Raw genomic sequence first — 16,763 nt, 5'->3', positions numbered from 1 at the left:
CATGTGGGGGGAAGCTGTTTTATCTGCTTGTCATGTAATTAATAGAGTTCCATATAAAGGAAAAGATAAAACACCATATGAACTATGGAAAGGCTATGCTCTTAATTTAAAATTTATTAAAGTGTGGGGGTGTTTGGCTAAAGTTGGATTACCTGATTTTAAAAGAACCAATATTGGATCTAAAACTATAGATTCGATATTTGTTGGTTATGCTCAAAATAGTGCCGCATATAGATTCATGTTATTAAGTGATAGAGCAATTATTGAATCTAGAGATGTTGAATTTTTTGAAAATGAATTTCCCTTGAAAAGATGTAAAGATATTGTGTTGTCTAATGCTATGTTGTTTGCTAATAAGCCATCTTCTAGTTCGATTAATGAGATTATTGATAATATTGAGCCTAGAAGGAATAAGAGATGTAGAACTCAGACTAGTTATGGACCAGATTTTGTTACGATTTTTTAACTCAAAACTTTCAGATTGATATGCTTAATGAGGAATTTGTTTCTCTATACATGATTGAAAATGATCCTAAAACTTATAAAGAAGCTGTAACTTCTGTTGATGCTAGTTTATGGAAAGAGACAATTAAAAGTGAACTAGATTCTATATTATTTAATAATAATATTTGGAAATTAACAGAATTGCTTAAAGGCACTAAGCCCAATACTAGTAAATGGATTTTTAAGCAAAAACTAAGACCTGATGGAACTATTGATAAATACAAGGCTAGACTTGTAATTAGAGGGTTTACCCAAAAAGAAGGAATTGATTATTTTGACACATATTCTCCGGTAACTAAGATCACAACTATTAGGTCACTTATTGTTTTAGCATCTATACATGATCTAGTTGTTCATCAAATGGATGTTAAAATAGCTTTTTAAATGGTGATTTAGATGAGGAAATATATATGTTACAACCTGAGGGTTTTATTATTTCAGGTCAAGAGAATAAAGTATATAAACTTAAAAAATCTTTATATGGGTTAAAACAAGCACCTAAAAAATGGTATGAAAAATTAGATAATACCTTAAAAATGGATGGTTATTTGGTGAATAATTCTGATTCGTGTGTATACTCTAAACAATTTGAATCAGGATATGTCATTATATGTGTATGTTGATTTTTGGTGCTAATGTAAATGATGTCAATAAAACCAAATATTTTTTATCGTCTAAATTTTAGATGAAAGACATGGGTGAGGCTGATGTAATTCTAGGAATTAAAATAAAAAGAAATCAATATGGTATTTCTTAAAATCAATCACACTATGTTGAACAAGTACTTAAAAAGTTTGGTTATTTTGATGTAAAACCCGTAAGAACTCCTTATGATCCTAGTGTACACTTTAAAAAGAATAAATGTGAAGGTGTATCACAACATGAATATGCAAGGATCATAGGAAGAGTTATGTTTTTAATGAACCACACTCGACCAGACATAGCTTATACAGTTTGTAGACTCAGTCATTATACACATAATCCTAGTAAGGAACATTGGGATGCGCTTCATCGATTATTAAGGTATCTTAAAGGTACTATAGACTTAAGTTTGCATTATAATAAATTTCATGTCGTGTTAGAAGGATATTGTGATGCTAATTGGGTCTCTGATAATGATGAAGTAAGTTCTACTAGTGGGTATGTGTTTATGTTAGGAGGTTGTGCAATTTCATGGAAATCTTCTAAATAAATTTGTATTGCACGCTCCATTATGGAGTCTGAATTTATTGCTCTTGAGTTAGCAGGGCAAGAAGCAGAATGGTTGAGAAGTTTGTTAGGTGATATTCCACAATGGGGAAGGGAGGTAACTCCTATTCCTATTCATTGTGATTTACAGGCCGCTATAAGTGTCGTCAAGAATGATGTGAATAATGGCAGAAAAGACACACACGCCTAAGACATGGTTCGGTAAAACATATGTTGAAAGACGGTGTCATGGCTTTGGAATTTGTGAGATCTGAAAGAAATTTGACAGATCCATTAATTAAAGCATTGACTAAAGGTTTGGTCTTATCAACGTCAAGGGGGATGGGGCTTAAGCCCAATAGTGAGGATCGTATGGTGGGCACCCACAGTGGTAAAACGAAACCATATGAATCCTAATATACACTACATTCTCATCCCTATGGCGAAAGGTAGTGTTTTAAATAAAAGTTGAGAATTATCTCTTAATGAATTCATGGCGAAAGGTAATGTTTTAAATAAAGGTAGTGTTATAAAATAAAAGTTATTTTACATTCTTAATTAAATATAAAATTAGTATATCCAAATAAAACCATCAGACATCTCTACGGTTATTAATATATAAAACTACTTTTTCTTTTTCTTTTATATAGAAAAAACCCTATTTAGATTAAAGATTATCCCCAACCCTCTAATCATACGCTCATTCAATCTTTATCATTGATTTATTCTTCAGTACACAAGAATACTTTAATTCATCCATGTGCTAACCTTGAAGAGCAATTGGCAACATCCCCGGTAGTGCTCAAATCGCTTTTAATACAACGTGATTACACACGACACAGGTTCAATTTTATTATTGCTTTCATTTATTCAATTGTTAGACGGATTCCTAAAAAAAATAATAATTCATGCAATTTGGTGGCATCATTAAACTCCGGTGACACCATTTTGTTGACCGACCACCATTCATATGAAAAATTAAAAAAACAAAAAAAACAAAAGCTATATTCAACCATCACCCCAACTTGTAATATATGTTTTCAAAACCACTACACTGTACTGGGTTTAACCAACCTAATCAAATGATACAAAATTTTTAACCAAATGACTCCCCCCTTTAAACATATAGATGTCCATTTTATTAGTAATTATCAGCACAAAGGGCGACGCCATTCCATTTCCACTTCCCTTTTAAGATATTAAACAAAACCACCCTAATTCAACTCATATCAAACTTACAAAAACAAAATATAAAACACATTTATCATCATTTTAGCAAGCCCAGACATGCAGCAGCAGCAGCAGCAGGAGGCAAGCATATATGATTTATAGCTACTAACATAAATAAAATAAACCCAACAACCTTCTTCATTCTTATCAAGCCTTCTCCCACTTGAGATCCTTCACCACCTCCCATGTGAAATCCGGGTCTGTCCGACCAAAATGCCCGTACGCAGCCGTCTTCAAAAACCTCTTATTCCCATCTCTCTTCAAATCAAGATTGATCGATATCATACCCGGCCTGAAATCAAAATTCTCCTTAACAATCTTCAGTATCTCCTTGTCCGGAATCTTCCCAGTCCCATACGTGTCAACAAAAACAGACAACGGTTCAGGCACACCGATCGCATAAGACACCTGCACAATCGCCCTCCTGGCTAACCCACCAGCCACAATACTCTTTGCAGCTTGCCTCACAATGTAAGCACCACTTCGGTCCACCTTGGTCGGATCCTTCCCGGAGAAAGCACCACCACCGTGCGCACCCCAGCCGCCATACGTGTCAATGATAATCTTCCGCCCGGTGAGCCCAGCATCACCGTGCGGTCCACCAATAACGAACCGACCCGATGGGTTCAAGTGGAAGATGGTCTTCTCATCTAGATAATTAGCTGGAACCACCGGCTTGATCACATGCTCTTTAAGATCAGCTGCAATCTCATCGTTGGTCACGGTTTCATCGTGTTGAGTGGAGATGAGAATGGTGTGTACACGAAGCGGGACCATAGCTCCATTGTCATTATGGTACTCGACTGTAACCTGTGTCTTTCCATCAGGCCTGAGTCACGCGCAAGTCCCGTTCTTGCGAACCTCGGTCAACCGGGCTCCAAGCTTGGTTGCAAGGACATGGCTAAGAGGCATAAGTTCAGGGGTCTCATCGGTTGCATAACCAAACATGTGTCCCTGGTCTCCTGCACCAATCTTCTCGGGCTTCTTGGTCAAATGACCATGAACACCCTGCGCAATATCCGGGCTCTGTTGCTCAATATTAACCAAAACCTTGCAGTTGTCAGCATCCAAGCCGACATCATCAGACACAAACCCGATCTCACGGCAGGTATCGCGAACGATCTTTTCATAATCAACATTAGCTTTGGTGGTGATCTCACCGAACATCATGACCATGTTGGTTTTGGTGCAGGTTTCACAGGCGACCTTGCTGTCAGGGTCCTGGGCTAAGCAGGCGTCAAGGACGGCATCGGATATCTGATCGCAGAGCTTGTCGGGGTGTCCCTCGTTAACAGATTCAGAAGTGAACAAGAAGGTCTCCATTATTACAAAGCTGTAGATTCAATTATAACAAACTGTTTTTTTTTTCAATAAAATGGACTTGTTACAAAAAAATAAAATATATGTCCCTTAAAACAGGTGGTTTTGTTCGTGTTTGGAAACGTGTGTCATGTTCATGTCTAGCATACGAGGCGGTCATCGTGTTGCGGCAGGCTACATGCAAATATACAATAAACTGTAACCCTAAACCTTCCATTATAAAAAGTTTAAATAAAAAATCGTGACACAATTTCTACTCTAAACCACGTAACCCTGAAAGAGGGAAAAAAATCATAATCATAAACAATAATATAAATAATAATAATAAATAAATAAATAAAAATACTAGCAAGCATATCTCCTAGATCCATGGGTAGGGGTCAAGGCCTGACGCAGGATTGAGAGATCTGTTACTAAAAAATGAATTTGCAGTTAAAATTCTCAGAGCTAATTACAATTCAACTCCAGATCTGACTAATTTGCTACATAACAATACAACCGACGGCCACCGACAGAGTTCCGTGACGGTGGCAGCGGTGTCCGGCGAGAGAGAGTCCAAGGAGGAGGTAGTCCACAATTAATTATTACCTTTTGATTTGAAGAGTTTGAAGGAACTCAACAAATAAAGCAAAGCAAATGGGGGAATTGAGGATGCGGAGGTGGCCTTTATATAGGCCACATTCATTCTCCAATCTTCAATCCTGGCCGTCGGTTTTGTGAAAGAGTTGGTGGATGATGATGTTGATGCTATTTTTTTAAATATTGGTTTTTTGGGTGTGGAAAGCCAGGATTTTGTTGGTCATGTTAATTCGTACCCGTATGCTGACTATATATACATTCATATTTTTTCGTGTTTACAATCTTACTCTAATTATAACTCATATCTTCTTTTTTTTTTCTTTTCTTAGTTTTGTACTATTGATAATCATACTTCAATTATAACCCAATTTGCTATTGTTATTTATTTAAACCGGCCGTAGTGGTAGAATAACTTGGCGTTACAATGGTGATTAGGCAGCAAGCTTTAGTTAAAATTATTACATAATATTAAAATTAGGTGGAATTATTCCGCCTTGCCCTTAACGACGCTAGTCGTTGAAAATAATCATTTATGACTGTTGGGGGATTTCACGCATTTCATTCCACGGCTAATTCTTCAAATGAAAAAATATTTTGCATTACATATATTTTTTTTTTAATCAAAGAGGACATTTATAACCTATATATATAAACTTTTACAAATTTTCAGCTGTAGAATTGTTGAACTGGCGACAACGATAACCAGAGCAACGATGAAGATAACGACGATTATTACAATTAAATACAAAGAAGAAATCCATTATTACGATTAAATACAAAGAATAAAATTTTAAATTAAAATCCATTGAGTAAAGAACCGCTGTTAAATATCCTTTGTTTTTTTTCCTCTTATTTCAAGTATCTCTTTTATACTTTTATCTTATAACTTTTATTTTTTAAAATGTTATAATATTTTATTGTGTGGTTTTCTAATTGAGATTATTTACCTACTAAATGATAAAATATTAAGCAAATAAAAAAATAATTGATTAATAAATGCCATAGTTTAAATCATTACACTTGATTAGAAGGGACTTTAGAAAATTTATTTTTGTCTACATGGTGCCTACGTGGCATTTTAGCTGAGAAAATTCATAGTCTAATCTGGAACCTTTATTTTGACAGGTGGACATGAACTCAATGCCTCCTTATTTTAATGAAGTCTTTCGGTATCTCGCCTCAACTACTTGGTCAGAGGATCACTTGTGAGTTGTGACTATTATTTGTTAATGAGTTGTTACCTGAATTATTATCATTCAAATTGCCTTTTTAAGTTAACAAATACAAAAACGTATGTTTATGAATTTATTATTTATACTAGGTTTAGAGCTCATGTAACACACGGAATGAATATATGTTTTAAATCTATCCATTTATTATTGTAAATTGTCTTATATATTACAAATTATAAATATATGCTTTAAATCTATCCATTTATTTTTCATTTAATTTAGTAAAATATATATATGTTAAAATGTAAGGATATTATATACTAATCACTTTCATATATAACAAAGTTTTTCATATTTAATTTCTTGGTTGTTTTTATCAAGGATTGTTTAGGGTTTTTTTTATGGAACTTAAATTTGATTTTTACAGGTTAAAATTTGGCAAATAAATTGTTTGGTATAAGTTAACTACATTTGGTTCAAAAAATTTGCTACTGGTCAAAAATGGGAAATATGATATTTTAAAAGTTTGAAAATGGAAATAGATTTATCGCCAAATTTGTTACGGGTTCAAAGTATTGACTTGAAAATCTCAAACGGATGAAAATTAGAATTTTAAACATGATTCGGGTTTCAAATTTATTTTCAATGGCATTTTTGGAAATAATCAAAAGGTTCGGTATTTGACAAATTGACTATTTTCCCTCGACTATTAAAATTTAAGAAAATATAGCAAACACTTCCAACATGACATCCCCATGCATATCAACGTTTCTAACTTTTATCAAATTTGAAATATTTGTGTCAACATTAACTTCTCCTTTAAAATGTTGTATGGGAAGCATGTCATGCAAAACTATGCTCAAATGAAGCAAAATATTCACGAAATTGAATGGGTTATCATGTTATTTTTTATGTTTTCATTATAGAAAAGTCGAAAAACCCCCTAAAACTTATCAAAATATTTTTTATGGTGTAGCTCAGAAAAACATATTTTTGAAGAGCATCCGTCGTTACACTGTAATATTCTCATTTTCTTATATAGGTGGTAAATTGATAAATATATCAATAAAGGTAAAGCTCCATCTGTATTTAGGTTAAGTGGTCAAAACTATTATTGTATGAAAAATCTTCTTTCCGAAATTGGTTCATAACCAAAATTTTTTCAAATATACATATATGATAGTAATGTTATGACTCCAAGATCCGCAAATATAGTTTTTAAAAGATTAGGTTTTGCAATTCAAAAAAGGGTAGCAGCGCACCTTGTTGCCCACTTGCCTTCTGTTTCGATGTAATTTAAGATGATTATCTAAATTAAAGATTTTTAACATTAACGCAGACAATATGATACTAAGAATGAAATTTTCAATAGACGGGCGTTCTCGGATACTTTTTGCACACACATTTTTTTTATTAAGTTCATTTAAAAAAAATTATTTTTTAATATAAATTAAATAAATTTATGTACACATAGTATAGATACAAGCATAGATGTAATACATTTTCCATATACGTATGTAATTATATGCTTTACTTGTAATTTTATAATTTTGGTCATCACGTGTGTTAAACGGGCTCTAAAGCTAGTAATTTAATGATAAAAAAATGCTTTTTTAACATTTGAATTATATTATTTTCAACCTTTAACAAACATGGTTTGTTGTTGATTTTTGAATTTTCTAAGTATTTTGGAATATATAGTAAAATAATATGTTAATATCTATATATACATTTTTATAAAAATGTATAAATATAAATTATAATATAAATAGAATGTAAAAGAAAATTGAATAATTATTGATATATGACATATATTATGGTCAATTAAGTTTTAAAAAGAAAAGAGTTGTGAGGTTTAACCATAAAACGACACATGCCATATTTATCTTCTATTAGGTAGATATTTATTAACAGAAAATGTTGACTTGTTGAATAACTAGGTTAGATCCCGTGTTACACACGGGTGGAAATTATGATAAAAATAAAAATTATTATATGTAATACGCAGTTATTTCATAAAATAATTTTTATTTATGACTTTTATTTTATGTTCATTTAAATCAAATTATAACTTAAAGTATTAAAATTGAAATACATGTACATAAAAAAAATTAAAAGATTCGTCCATGATATTCACCGTTTAATAATTTTAATTCTAAAATTTTAACCATTGTATTGATTTATATAGTTGAACTTTTGTTATTGATTTAAATGATTATAAAATAAAAAATTAATGAAGAATTTTACATTGAATTGTAAAAGTTAAAGATTAGTCTTTCTAAATTTATATGAATAAGTTAATATACTTTTAGAATGGTAATTAAAAGAAAAACAATGGACAAAAGATTTTATGCATTCAATGAATTGTTATACATTTTATTGAATGTTAATTAGGTGGAAAATGTATTTAAGGGAATTATGTATGTGGAATCCAATGTGGACACTATATAATGATGCCATTTGAAAAAATTATCTTGCTTTAATAGTATAGTTAAATGTTTTTAGTATAAGTTACAAACTTGGTCACTTTATAGAAATGAATTAGGTTATTAAAATACCAATTATGCTGTTATTTGATTGGAGTTATATTTTTTAAGATATATTCTGTTTCAAATTCTCCAAAGAAATGCAATAAATATTGAATAATATATTTACATATATGCTTTATCTGTATATTATTTCGATGAATAACTTAATGTTCTTTTAAAACGATGTCAAGTTATTCTAGAAAACAGTGATAAAAATAAGAAGAATTTGTGCTCATAAAAATTCCTAAAAAAATAATAATTAATAAAAAAATCATAACTCAAATATAAAAAAAAAATAAAAAAATTAACAAAACTAAAATGTTTCCCTATCTTCTTCGATAAAAAACTGTATTTGTATTTTAATATTTTCCATGTTTTTTAAAATATAGTTTAAACTTAAAATTGTAACCTTTTTACCTAAAATTGAAGCGGAGTGACTCCATTCTTAATAGGAAAAATAAAACAAAAAATACATTCAGAATCTTAGGTGCTGTTTGTTTTTGCAGACATAAACTGTCTGCAAGCTGATTTCATCTGTTTTCATGTCTGCAACTGAAGATGTGGTCTGAAGATCTGCAAGCTGAAAATATAAGACTGTTTGTTTTTATAAGCTGATACTGTCTGCATAACTGTCAAACTTATCTCACAAGATAGAAGTCATTTATTCAAGTTACATAGAAAATATAATAATAAAATTGTGGCGGCGGACGGTGGGTAGTGGCGATGGATGGTGGTGGTGGACAGTGGGTGGTGGTAATGGACGGTTTTGGTGGGTGGTGGACGGTGGTAGTTGACGGTGATGGCGTCCGACAGTGGGTGGTGGTGGTGATGAACGGTTGTGGTGGGTGGTGGACGGTGGTGATTGGCGGTGGCTGTGATGGATGGTGGTGGTGGTGGTGGTGGCGGACGATGGGTAGTGGTGGTGGATGCTGGTAGTGGCGGCGGACGGTGGGTAGTGGCGGTGGATGGTGGTGGACGGTGGCAGTGGGGGATGGTGGTGGTGGCGTACGGTGGGTGGTGGTGGCGGACGGTGGTGGGAGGAGTGGATGAGAGGGTGGCTTCAAAGGGATAAGAGTATGATTTTTTTGCGAAGATGTTTTAAGCAAGATTTCTTTGCTTTTCTTTTAAGATGAAAGAAGATAACTTAAGATCTGTTTTAAGAAAAAAAACAAACAGTCTTCAAGGGTAATGTCTGCGCGCGTGCAGACATTAGCTCCCTTGAAGATGTTTGAAGAAAAAACAAACACCCCCTAGTCCATCACATGTGATTCTACCTTTTTTCTATTTTTAAATAAAGTCTACCTTTTGAAAAACTTATTTGATGCTTTCTGACCGTATTAGCAGAGGTTAAAGCACTCGTAATTATATCCTTTTTTTAATGTTAATAATTTAGGATTATAATAGTAATACTCACATAGAATTGCATGCATAATAATTCCTTATAACATATTATCTCTGACTTGTTTTCATTTACCAACCTTGACTTCACGCAAGAGGCCGATATCATGCCTTCTTACTCCATCCATGAATTTTGACCAACCTTAATTATTAATTTTAGATAAATATCTAGCACGTATATAATATTAAATAAAAACTATATGTCTATCTATATAACTTTTATTATTAGGCATCTATAATATTAAATAAAAACTACTATATATATATATATTATACAAATAACTAGTCTTTTAAGGGCATTTTTACTTGCTTGGTGGTTACACAACTATGGTAACAAGAATCTAACAACACACTTTTAAATAACCGTCTTCCGTCCCGACTAGAAAAAGTCTCGACAATGGAAGAATTGTTATAGTAGATAACACCGACATATTCCTCGATTCACGATCTGCCATGTAGAGGTATTGCGGCGTGATTCGATGTTGCCCATCCTGTCACATGACAGTTTAATTTAATACCATACATGTGCCATGCCATAAAAGTTGCAACAATAACTCAAGTGGATCATATTCATATAATGAAGACAACATAAGAATCCACAAAATAACATATAAGAATACTTGCCTGTTGAGATAAGGAAGAAAGTCCAATTTTACTTCTGGATATTGAAATGATATCCTGTCCCCACACGGAAAAACCCGATACACCATCGCTGTGACCTCTGAATAAGATCAATGGTGTTGCCAAAATTCCTGTAAACAGGAATAATATTATATTTTTATTCTTTTTGAAGGAATTAAAAAAATTATTAGTAATAATATGATCCAAAAGATTACTTTCTAAGGTCCCAAACACGCAGAGTCTTGTCAAGTGCACTAGAAACAAGCAAGTGGTCCTCTGGAGCAGCTAACTGCAGACAGATTACTGAATTCAAATTTTGACTGACTCAAACTAAATTGACATGCCATGCAATACCTTTGTAACATAGCCATCATGAGCTTGCCACGAGGTAATTAAATCGCCACTTCTCATGTCAAGCAACCGACAGTGACCAGAACTTAGTCCAGCTGCCAACCAAGATGCTGACATGGCACCTCCACATGAGCATATGGATGAAATTAGAGAAGGAAAACTGGATTCTAAACAGTCACTTCTCCACAAATGAAGTTTTTGACCTTCCTCAATGTCTATGAATCTGAATATGATTAACGTGATTATTAATTAATTATTATTGCAAAGACAATATTTTATAATATTATTACAGTATCAATCTGGAAGCACTGATTTACCTGAGGGAACCATTTCCAGTACCCGCTACAAGCCTGCTTACAGTTTCCAAATGATGCATACAAGTATACATACTTCCATCATATGCACTACTCAAAATCCCACTTCCAAGTGAGCTAAAATCAAGCATATTAGCTTGATCAGAATGCGTCTTCGATGCAGACATCGAGTTACCATATTGTGCAGAATTTTCAGAAATTACAGATAACTTTTTGCCTGTTTGACTATTCCACACATGAATTGTACCATCACAAGAAGCTGTTCTTTCATAGGATCCTATGACACATATGTCATTCACAACCTGACCAAAATGCGCGTTAACATTAACATTAACATCAAACTTAATTCAATGAAAGAGTTAACAAACCTCTTCATGGCCATCATATCCAGGTGAAGAAACAATTCTTGATAAATCCCATTTTTGCACAGATCCCTTAAACCCTGGACCGACTCCAGCTGTAAAAAAAGTGGATTCATCTTGGCAAACGGCAAAGGATCTGAGAACTCCATGGTGGGCCCGGACCGAGTGAATCACAGATGCACTGATTTTCCATGGAATTTCACTACTTGAAGCCCCGACCCGACCTAGAAAATCAGGCCTGTCCCAGCTAGTTGCAGGACTAGGGAACCAATGCCAAGGTTCCTGTTCTCTTGACATTGAGGATGATCTCACATGATGGTTTCGCTTATGTGGCATTGGACTCTTGACCCCTTTGTTTTCTTGTGGTACTGACCATCCAAACCCATGAAGGAAAACTTTAGCAGAATTATGTTCAGGCTTTGGGTTCTTGTTGTAGCTCGTTCTTCTTGTGTTTATATTGTCCACACCACTACGAGAAGATTCTTCTGTTTTCTCCCACTAAAGATTACATTTTTAATAAAGAACACTACTTTAGTAATTTATACTCATAAAATAGTTATGCTTGAAAATTATTTAATATCCCACCTTCCAATTATGATTCCATAAAAGATACTGTTCAAGAATCAGCCATGTTGTGCAACATTGACGAAGTGTCTCGATTCCAAGAAGTGATGCAAAAGGTGGATATAAAAGTAATCTGTTAATAGAATATGCATTATCACATAAATACTGCGAGCATGACTACATGAGTAAAGGAAAAAGAACTTTACACAAGATCCATGCGGTTTTCGATTTGCTCATTCTCGACTTTATTTTTGGAAACTTTAAGGTTTGGACCACTGCGAGTTTCTTCAGAAAAGGCAAGTTTTTCAAAGAGTTCTTTAAGTTTAGGCATGACATATAATGTTGTTAATTCTGGTCCAATTTGCTGAGAAACCGCAACAAGACTTGTGGCACCAATCTGCAATACAAACTGCCAGATATTAATATTTTGCATTTCATTCACCAAAAGCTTAAACAAAGAAACATTAAAACACCTGAAGTGATGGCATTCCCAATTTGGATGACATGAGAAGTTGACTATAGAGGCAACCTCCATCCTGGTAAATTTCAACCAGTTATAAATGTAGTTGTTATAAGCATATATATTGTTTATATTTTGTAAAAGTTTCTTACCTCTATTAGCTCTTTGACAACCACCTCATTTGACAAGAATTCCACTATGCCATCTAATGTCATTAGACAGTCTGTAAGAGCCAAAGCACTCCAACTTGCATAGGTTCAGGCCTACTCACTTTGGATGCATCATGCAAGACCGTACAACATTTTTCAGTAATGGGAGAATCTGTTTCACTATAAACGTCTCTCCCAAAAGACCACCTGATTATCAAAAGTGGTTAGCTTAAATGTGTTAGCAAGAAATTGCTGCGAAAAAAGGTAACCAATTTTGGTCTTATTTCCATTTTAAGTAACCATAAAATGTAACCAAAGCAATCGTCTTTAAAAAGAAGACAGATTTTTAAAAGCTATGATTTAAGGGAGACCATATGTTTGATCATGTTGGCATTACTTTTTACACATTGCCCAGAAAACTAGTTACCTGCTAAAAAGGTCGCAGATTACCTAAATATGCTATTTCTTGAAAGTTGGTTATGTTTTTATGCAATAAACCTAGTTAGCGACTCTAAAATGAAAGTATGACTTTAAAAGCTATAATTTAAGGTAGACCATACGTTTGACCATGTTGACCTTTTCTGATGTGATGATCTGAATACCAGTTACCTGCTAAAAAGGTTGCACATTACCTTAAATGGAAATTTTTTAAAGTTGGTTACGCTTTTATGCAATAAACCTAGTTAAGAATTAATAATAAACGGGATTACCAATTCTAACAATGACATCAATTCCATCACTGCAAAGCCCCTTCCCGAAGCATTGAATCAGAGGTAATATTGTCTAGATAAGGAATGACGAGTTAGCCAAATGGTAGTTAAAACCGAATGGGTTCTAATATCAAAGAAAATTTAGAAGTTGAGAGCTTAATAAACCTGATGAACTGTAAGTGGTACACCGAGCTCATCAGTTGAGCCAATTAGAAGCACAGATGCAGCTCCAGATGAACTCTTATGAGGAGAAACATATAGATTTGATAGAACCATAGAATGTATACTCTCTAAATACACTTGTTTACCAACTTTGCTCCATAACTCACGCACAAACGAGTCTTGAAGTAGAGAAACCTTCATATGTGAATAACCAGTCATCTGCAAAAGTCACACTTTAAGAAGTCAATATAAAGAACACTTATAAGCCAATATTTAGGAAAAATAAAAACAACAAAGTTTGCAACGGGCCTGCAGAATCTTCTGGATCACAGGCAAGACAAGTGTCTTCACAGCTTTCAGATTCAGACACTTCAAGAATTCTTTTAATATTACATACGCACATTCTGCTTCAGTGTCGGATAGAGGTTTGAGCAAAAGAGGTAAACAGTGGGGCGCACACATTTCAGCGGCAAAATTTCCCATTAATTTCAAAGCTCCAGATTTTGCAAAACTTGAAACATAATGGATTCGAGATCCGTCTATTGATAAAAGTTGAAGTGGTGCTAGAAACAAGTATGATGACCTCACTGTTGCAGGAAAATAGGGAGATTCCAAAAGAGACTTGATAGACGGTCTCCTGGTTATTACAATTGAAAGGATTAAGATAACTTATACTGTAGAAAAATATTTAAAAGAACTACCTCTTCCAATCTTTCTGAATGCATACTTCAACAAGAATATTAACTTGAGGTGGCAGTTCCTGCATCAATTTTGGTAGAACACCACTGTGTAAATACTGCGCTAAAGATGCAGGATTAAAAAGTGGTCTCTTCAAATGAAGCTCTGCTAGTATGCAACCGATTGAAAACACATCATTTGCAATTTTTGCAGAAAGATTTGTTGAACAAGACAATTTCTGTCTCCATAGAAGAAATTCTTGATACCCTGAAGTACTACAATCATCTGTTTCAATATTCTGAAGAAGAAAATTTATATCAACAGCTAATGGTAAGTTTTTATCTCTGCAATATTCATACGTATCAGATGTAACTTCTGCATCCTGAATTAATGATTCTTCTATATTAGGGTTATATAAAGGACTCAAGTGTGAAGCATGTTCAATAAAAGTAGCTGCATTTTCAAGTGCTTTCAAATTAGATGTTTCTTGAAGTACATGCGTCTCACTAACTGAATCAGGGTTATGCTGACTGTACTTCTTTATAACGCCCCAACGAGCAGGATGTGGTAGGATAAAGAGCTGGCGTCGCCCTGCTGACCTAGCGCTTGTAGGCTCTGAAGGGGGCAGCATGACATTTTTTGCAGCAATAGCTGCTTCGCCTGACATTTTGTAACCGAATATGATATCTATCCAATGATGAATCTGACATGATACACGACAACTTTCTAAAGCATCTCTATGCAGTTTTATAAACTCTTCGGGATTACTTGCCCATGAAGGTACAGCTAAATCAGACATCCCAGAATGTTGGGATTTGAATATCTTTGGATCATAATAAAATTCTGGGATGCATTCATCTGGGGTCCACTGGTAAAGTCTATGCATTGTAGAAGGATACTCGTTCGGTTCGTAAACCGAACGTACAGCCAAACGAAGAACACTTAACGGTAACCTTCTTGCTTTGTAACTACAAACGGCTAGCTCTGACAAGCATTCATCTGAAACGTGATGTGGGATTTCTGATGTTAAATATGTAAAATCCAACTGCTCATCACCTTTTGCCAACCGCCATTTACTTTTACTCAAATCTCGCCACCCAGTTTCGTTATTTTCATCCGGTTTTACACTAAAATCAATCACCCACGGCATGACCGTGTGAAAAGTGTGATCGCCCCATCTCCTACCCGCGATTTTGTTTAAAAATAATAGATAGTCAAAGTTAGTCAACTCTCCACTCCACCAACGAATAAACACAGTATGCCAATCAGTAGAACAAGATAGCTTCAAATCAGCATATATTTCATTTGAGTGACAATCCTTGGTACAACAAACAAGTTTTTCAGATGATTTGGAGTTTGACTGTAGTGTTAATGTATCACCAATATTCAACCAACGCCAGAATGAATCAGTTAACAAGACATTCGATGGAGATAAGTTAGCATGAGCAATGCCTAAACCATGCATGTATCTCAAGGGAGATAGTATTTGATACATTAAAAACTTAATATGCCAATTTGACTTTAAGGCATCGGGGCTGTAATGAAGAATGTTTTCCAACGTATAAGGAGTTTTTGGTAATATTACATTGATATGTCTGGATGATTTCATCATGCTCAAAATCGGTACTATGTTTGGATGTCTTACGCAACCAGGAAAGCTAGTATCAGTAAACGATGGTACCCCAATTAAGTTAAGAAAGTTTATGACATCCCGTCCTGTGGCTTTTCCTTGTATGAGAAGATTAAGCGAGTGCAGCACATGATCTTCCGCAACTCCAGATAAGAAAGTTGAAGCCAGGTCATGGAAAGCGGGAAATGACGCAGGGGCGATTTGAGAAAGCCAGGTAAGGATGTGTTTTGTGGAAAATGGTGGTTGCTGTATAAAGAAAGAAAAGGTTATAAGATGGAAATACAATAGAGATGAATGCAACAAGTGTAATGGTATTATTGGGGGAAAGTGAAGTTACATGTAGTTGGTGAAACAGGTATGCTGTTGATCATGAATCGGCAAATACATTAAGACGAATTGAGGTGAAATCTCGGCATGGGAATTGGAAACCTGCAGTCCAACCCTAGAGATATGAATATGATAGCACACATACACAGACACAGAGGTACCTGCACGAGGGCGTTGGATGCCAAAGGAAGATGAGGAGGAGTCTGTCGTCGTCGGAGGAGAAATAATCAGTTTGGATTTGACGCTCAACACACTCCAAGCACAAGCACAACTCAGGACCTTCCATTTTACTCTACTCGTTGATTTTAGTCACCTTCTCCGTTCGTTAATGGATTTCAACCAAACAGAGACACAACAGAAGGATCTGTTGATGCTGATCCCTAACATAACAACTCAATATATTTATATTTAGATCATGCATGAAACGGGGTTGAATTCTTAAGGATGAAAACAATTTGTGATATACATGTTTCTTAATAACACTCAAAGTAACTTTCAACTTACAATGATTTGAAT

General features: G+C 34.3%; 1 protein-coding gene and 2 pseudogenes across 2 annotated transcripts; 1 reads left to right on the top strand and 2 right to left on the bottom strand.

The window, feature by feature from the left end:
- The first annotated feature begins 516 nt into the window (after positions 1–516).
- On the top strand, positions 517–888 carry LOC143565082 (putative mitochondrial protein AtMg00820). The gene has a single exon (XM_077052171.1). The coding sequence runs from the start codon at positions 517–519 to the stop codon at positions 886–888; it is 372 nt and encodes a 123-aa protein (XP_076908286.1).
- Positions 889–3,036: 2,148 nt separating this feature from the next.
- Positions 3,037–4,256, bottom strand: LOC143565085 (S-adenosylmethionine synthase 5-like; annotated as a pseudogene).
- Positions 4,257–10,251: 5,995 nt separating this feature from the next.
- Positions 10,252–16,533, bottom strand: LOC143565081 (protein GFS12-like; annotated as a pseudogene). The gene is made up of 15 exons (XR_013140992.1): positions 16,409–16,533; positions 14,314–16,362; positions 13,922–14,249; positions 13,616–13,831; positions 13,451–13,523; positions 12,744–12,947; positions 12,605–12,667; positions 12,338–12,528; positions 12,153–12,264; positions 11,574–12,065; positions 11,209–11,507; positions 10,895–11,114; positions 10,753–10,829; positions 10,544–10,667; positions 10,252–10,410 (listed from the first exon to the last, which is right to left on the bottom strand). The product of XR_013140992.1 is annotated as a protein GFS12-like (transcript).
- Positions 16,534–16,763: the final 230 nt, after the last annotated feature.

The sequence above is a fragment of the Bidens hawaiensis genome, unplaced genomic scaffold (assembly GCF_021521415.1).
Source record: "Bidens hawaiensis isolate Kalapana, Puna unplaced genomic scaffold, B.hawaiensis_p1.1 tig00022282_1, whole genome shotgun sequence".
NCBI classification, from domain to species: domain Eukaryota; kingdom Viridiplantae; phylum Streptophyta; class Magnoliopsida; order Asterales; family Asteraceae; genus Bidens; species Bidens hawaiensis.
This window is presented reverse-complemented; position numbering and strand designations above follow the sequence as displayed.

Coding starts and splice junctions, on each gene's coding strand:
- LOC143565082 (XM_077052171.1), top strand. CDS start 517: ATGATTGAAAATGATCCTAAAACTTATAAAGAAGCTGTAACTTCTGTT.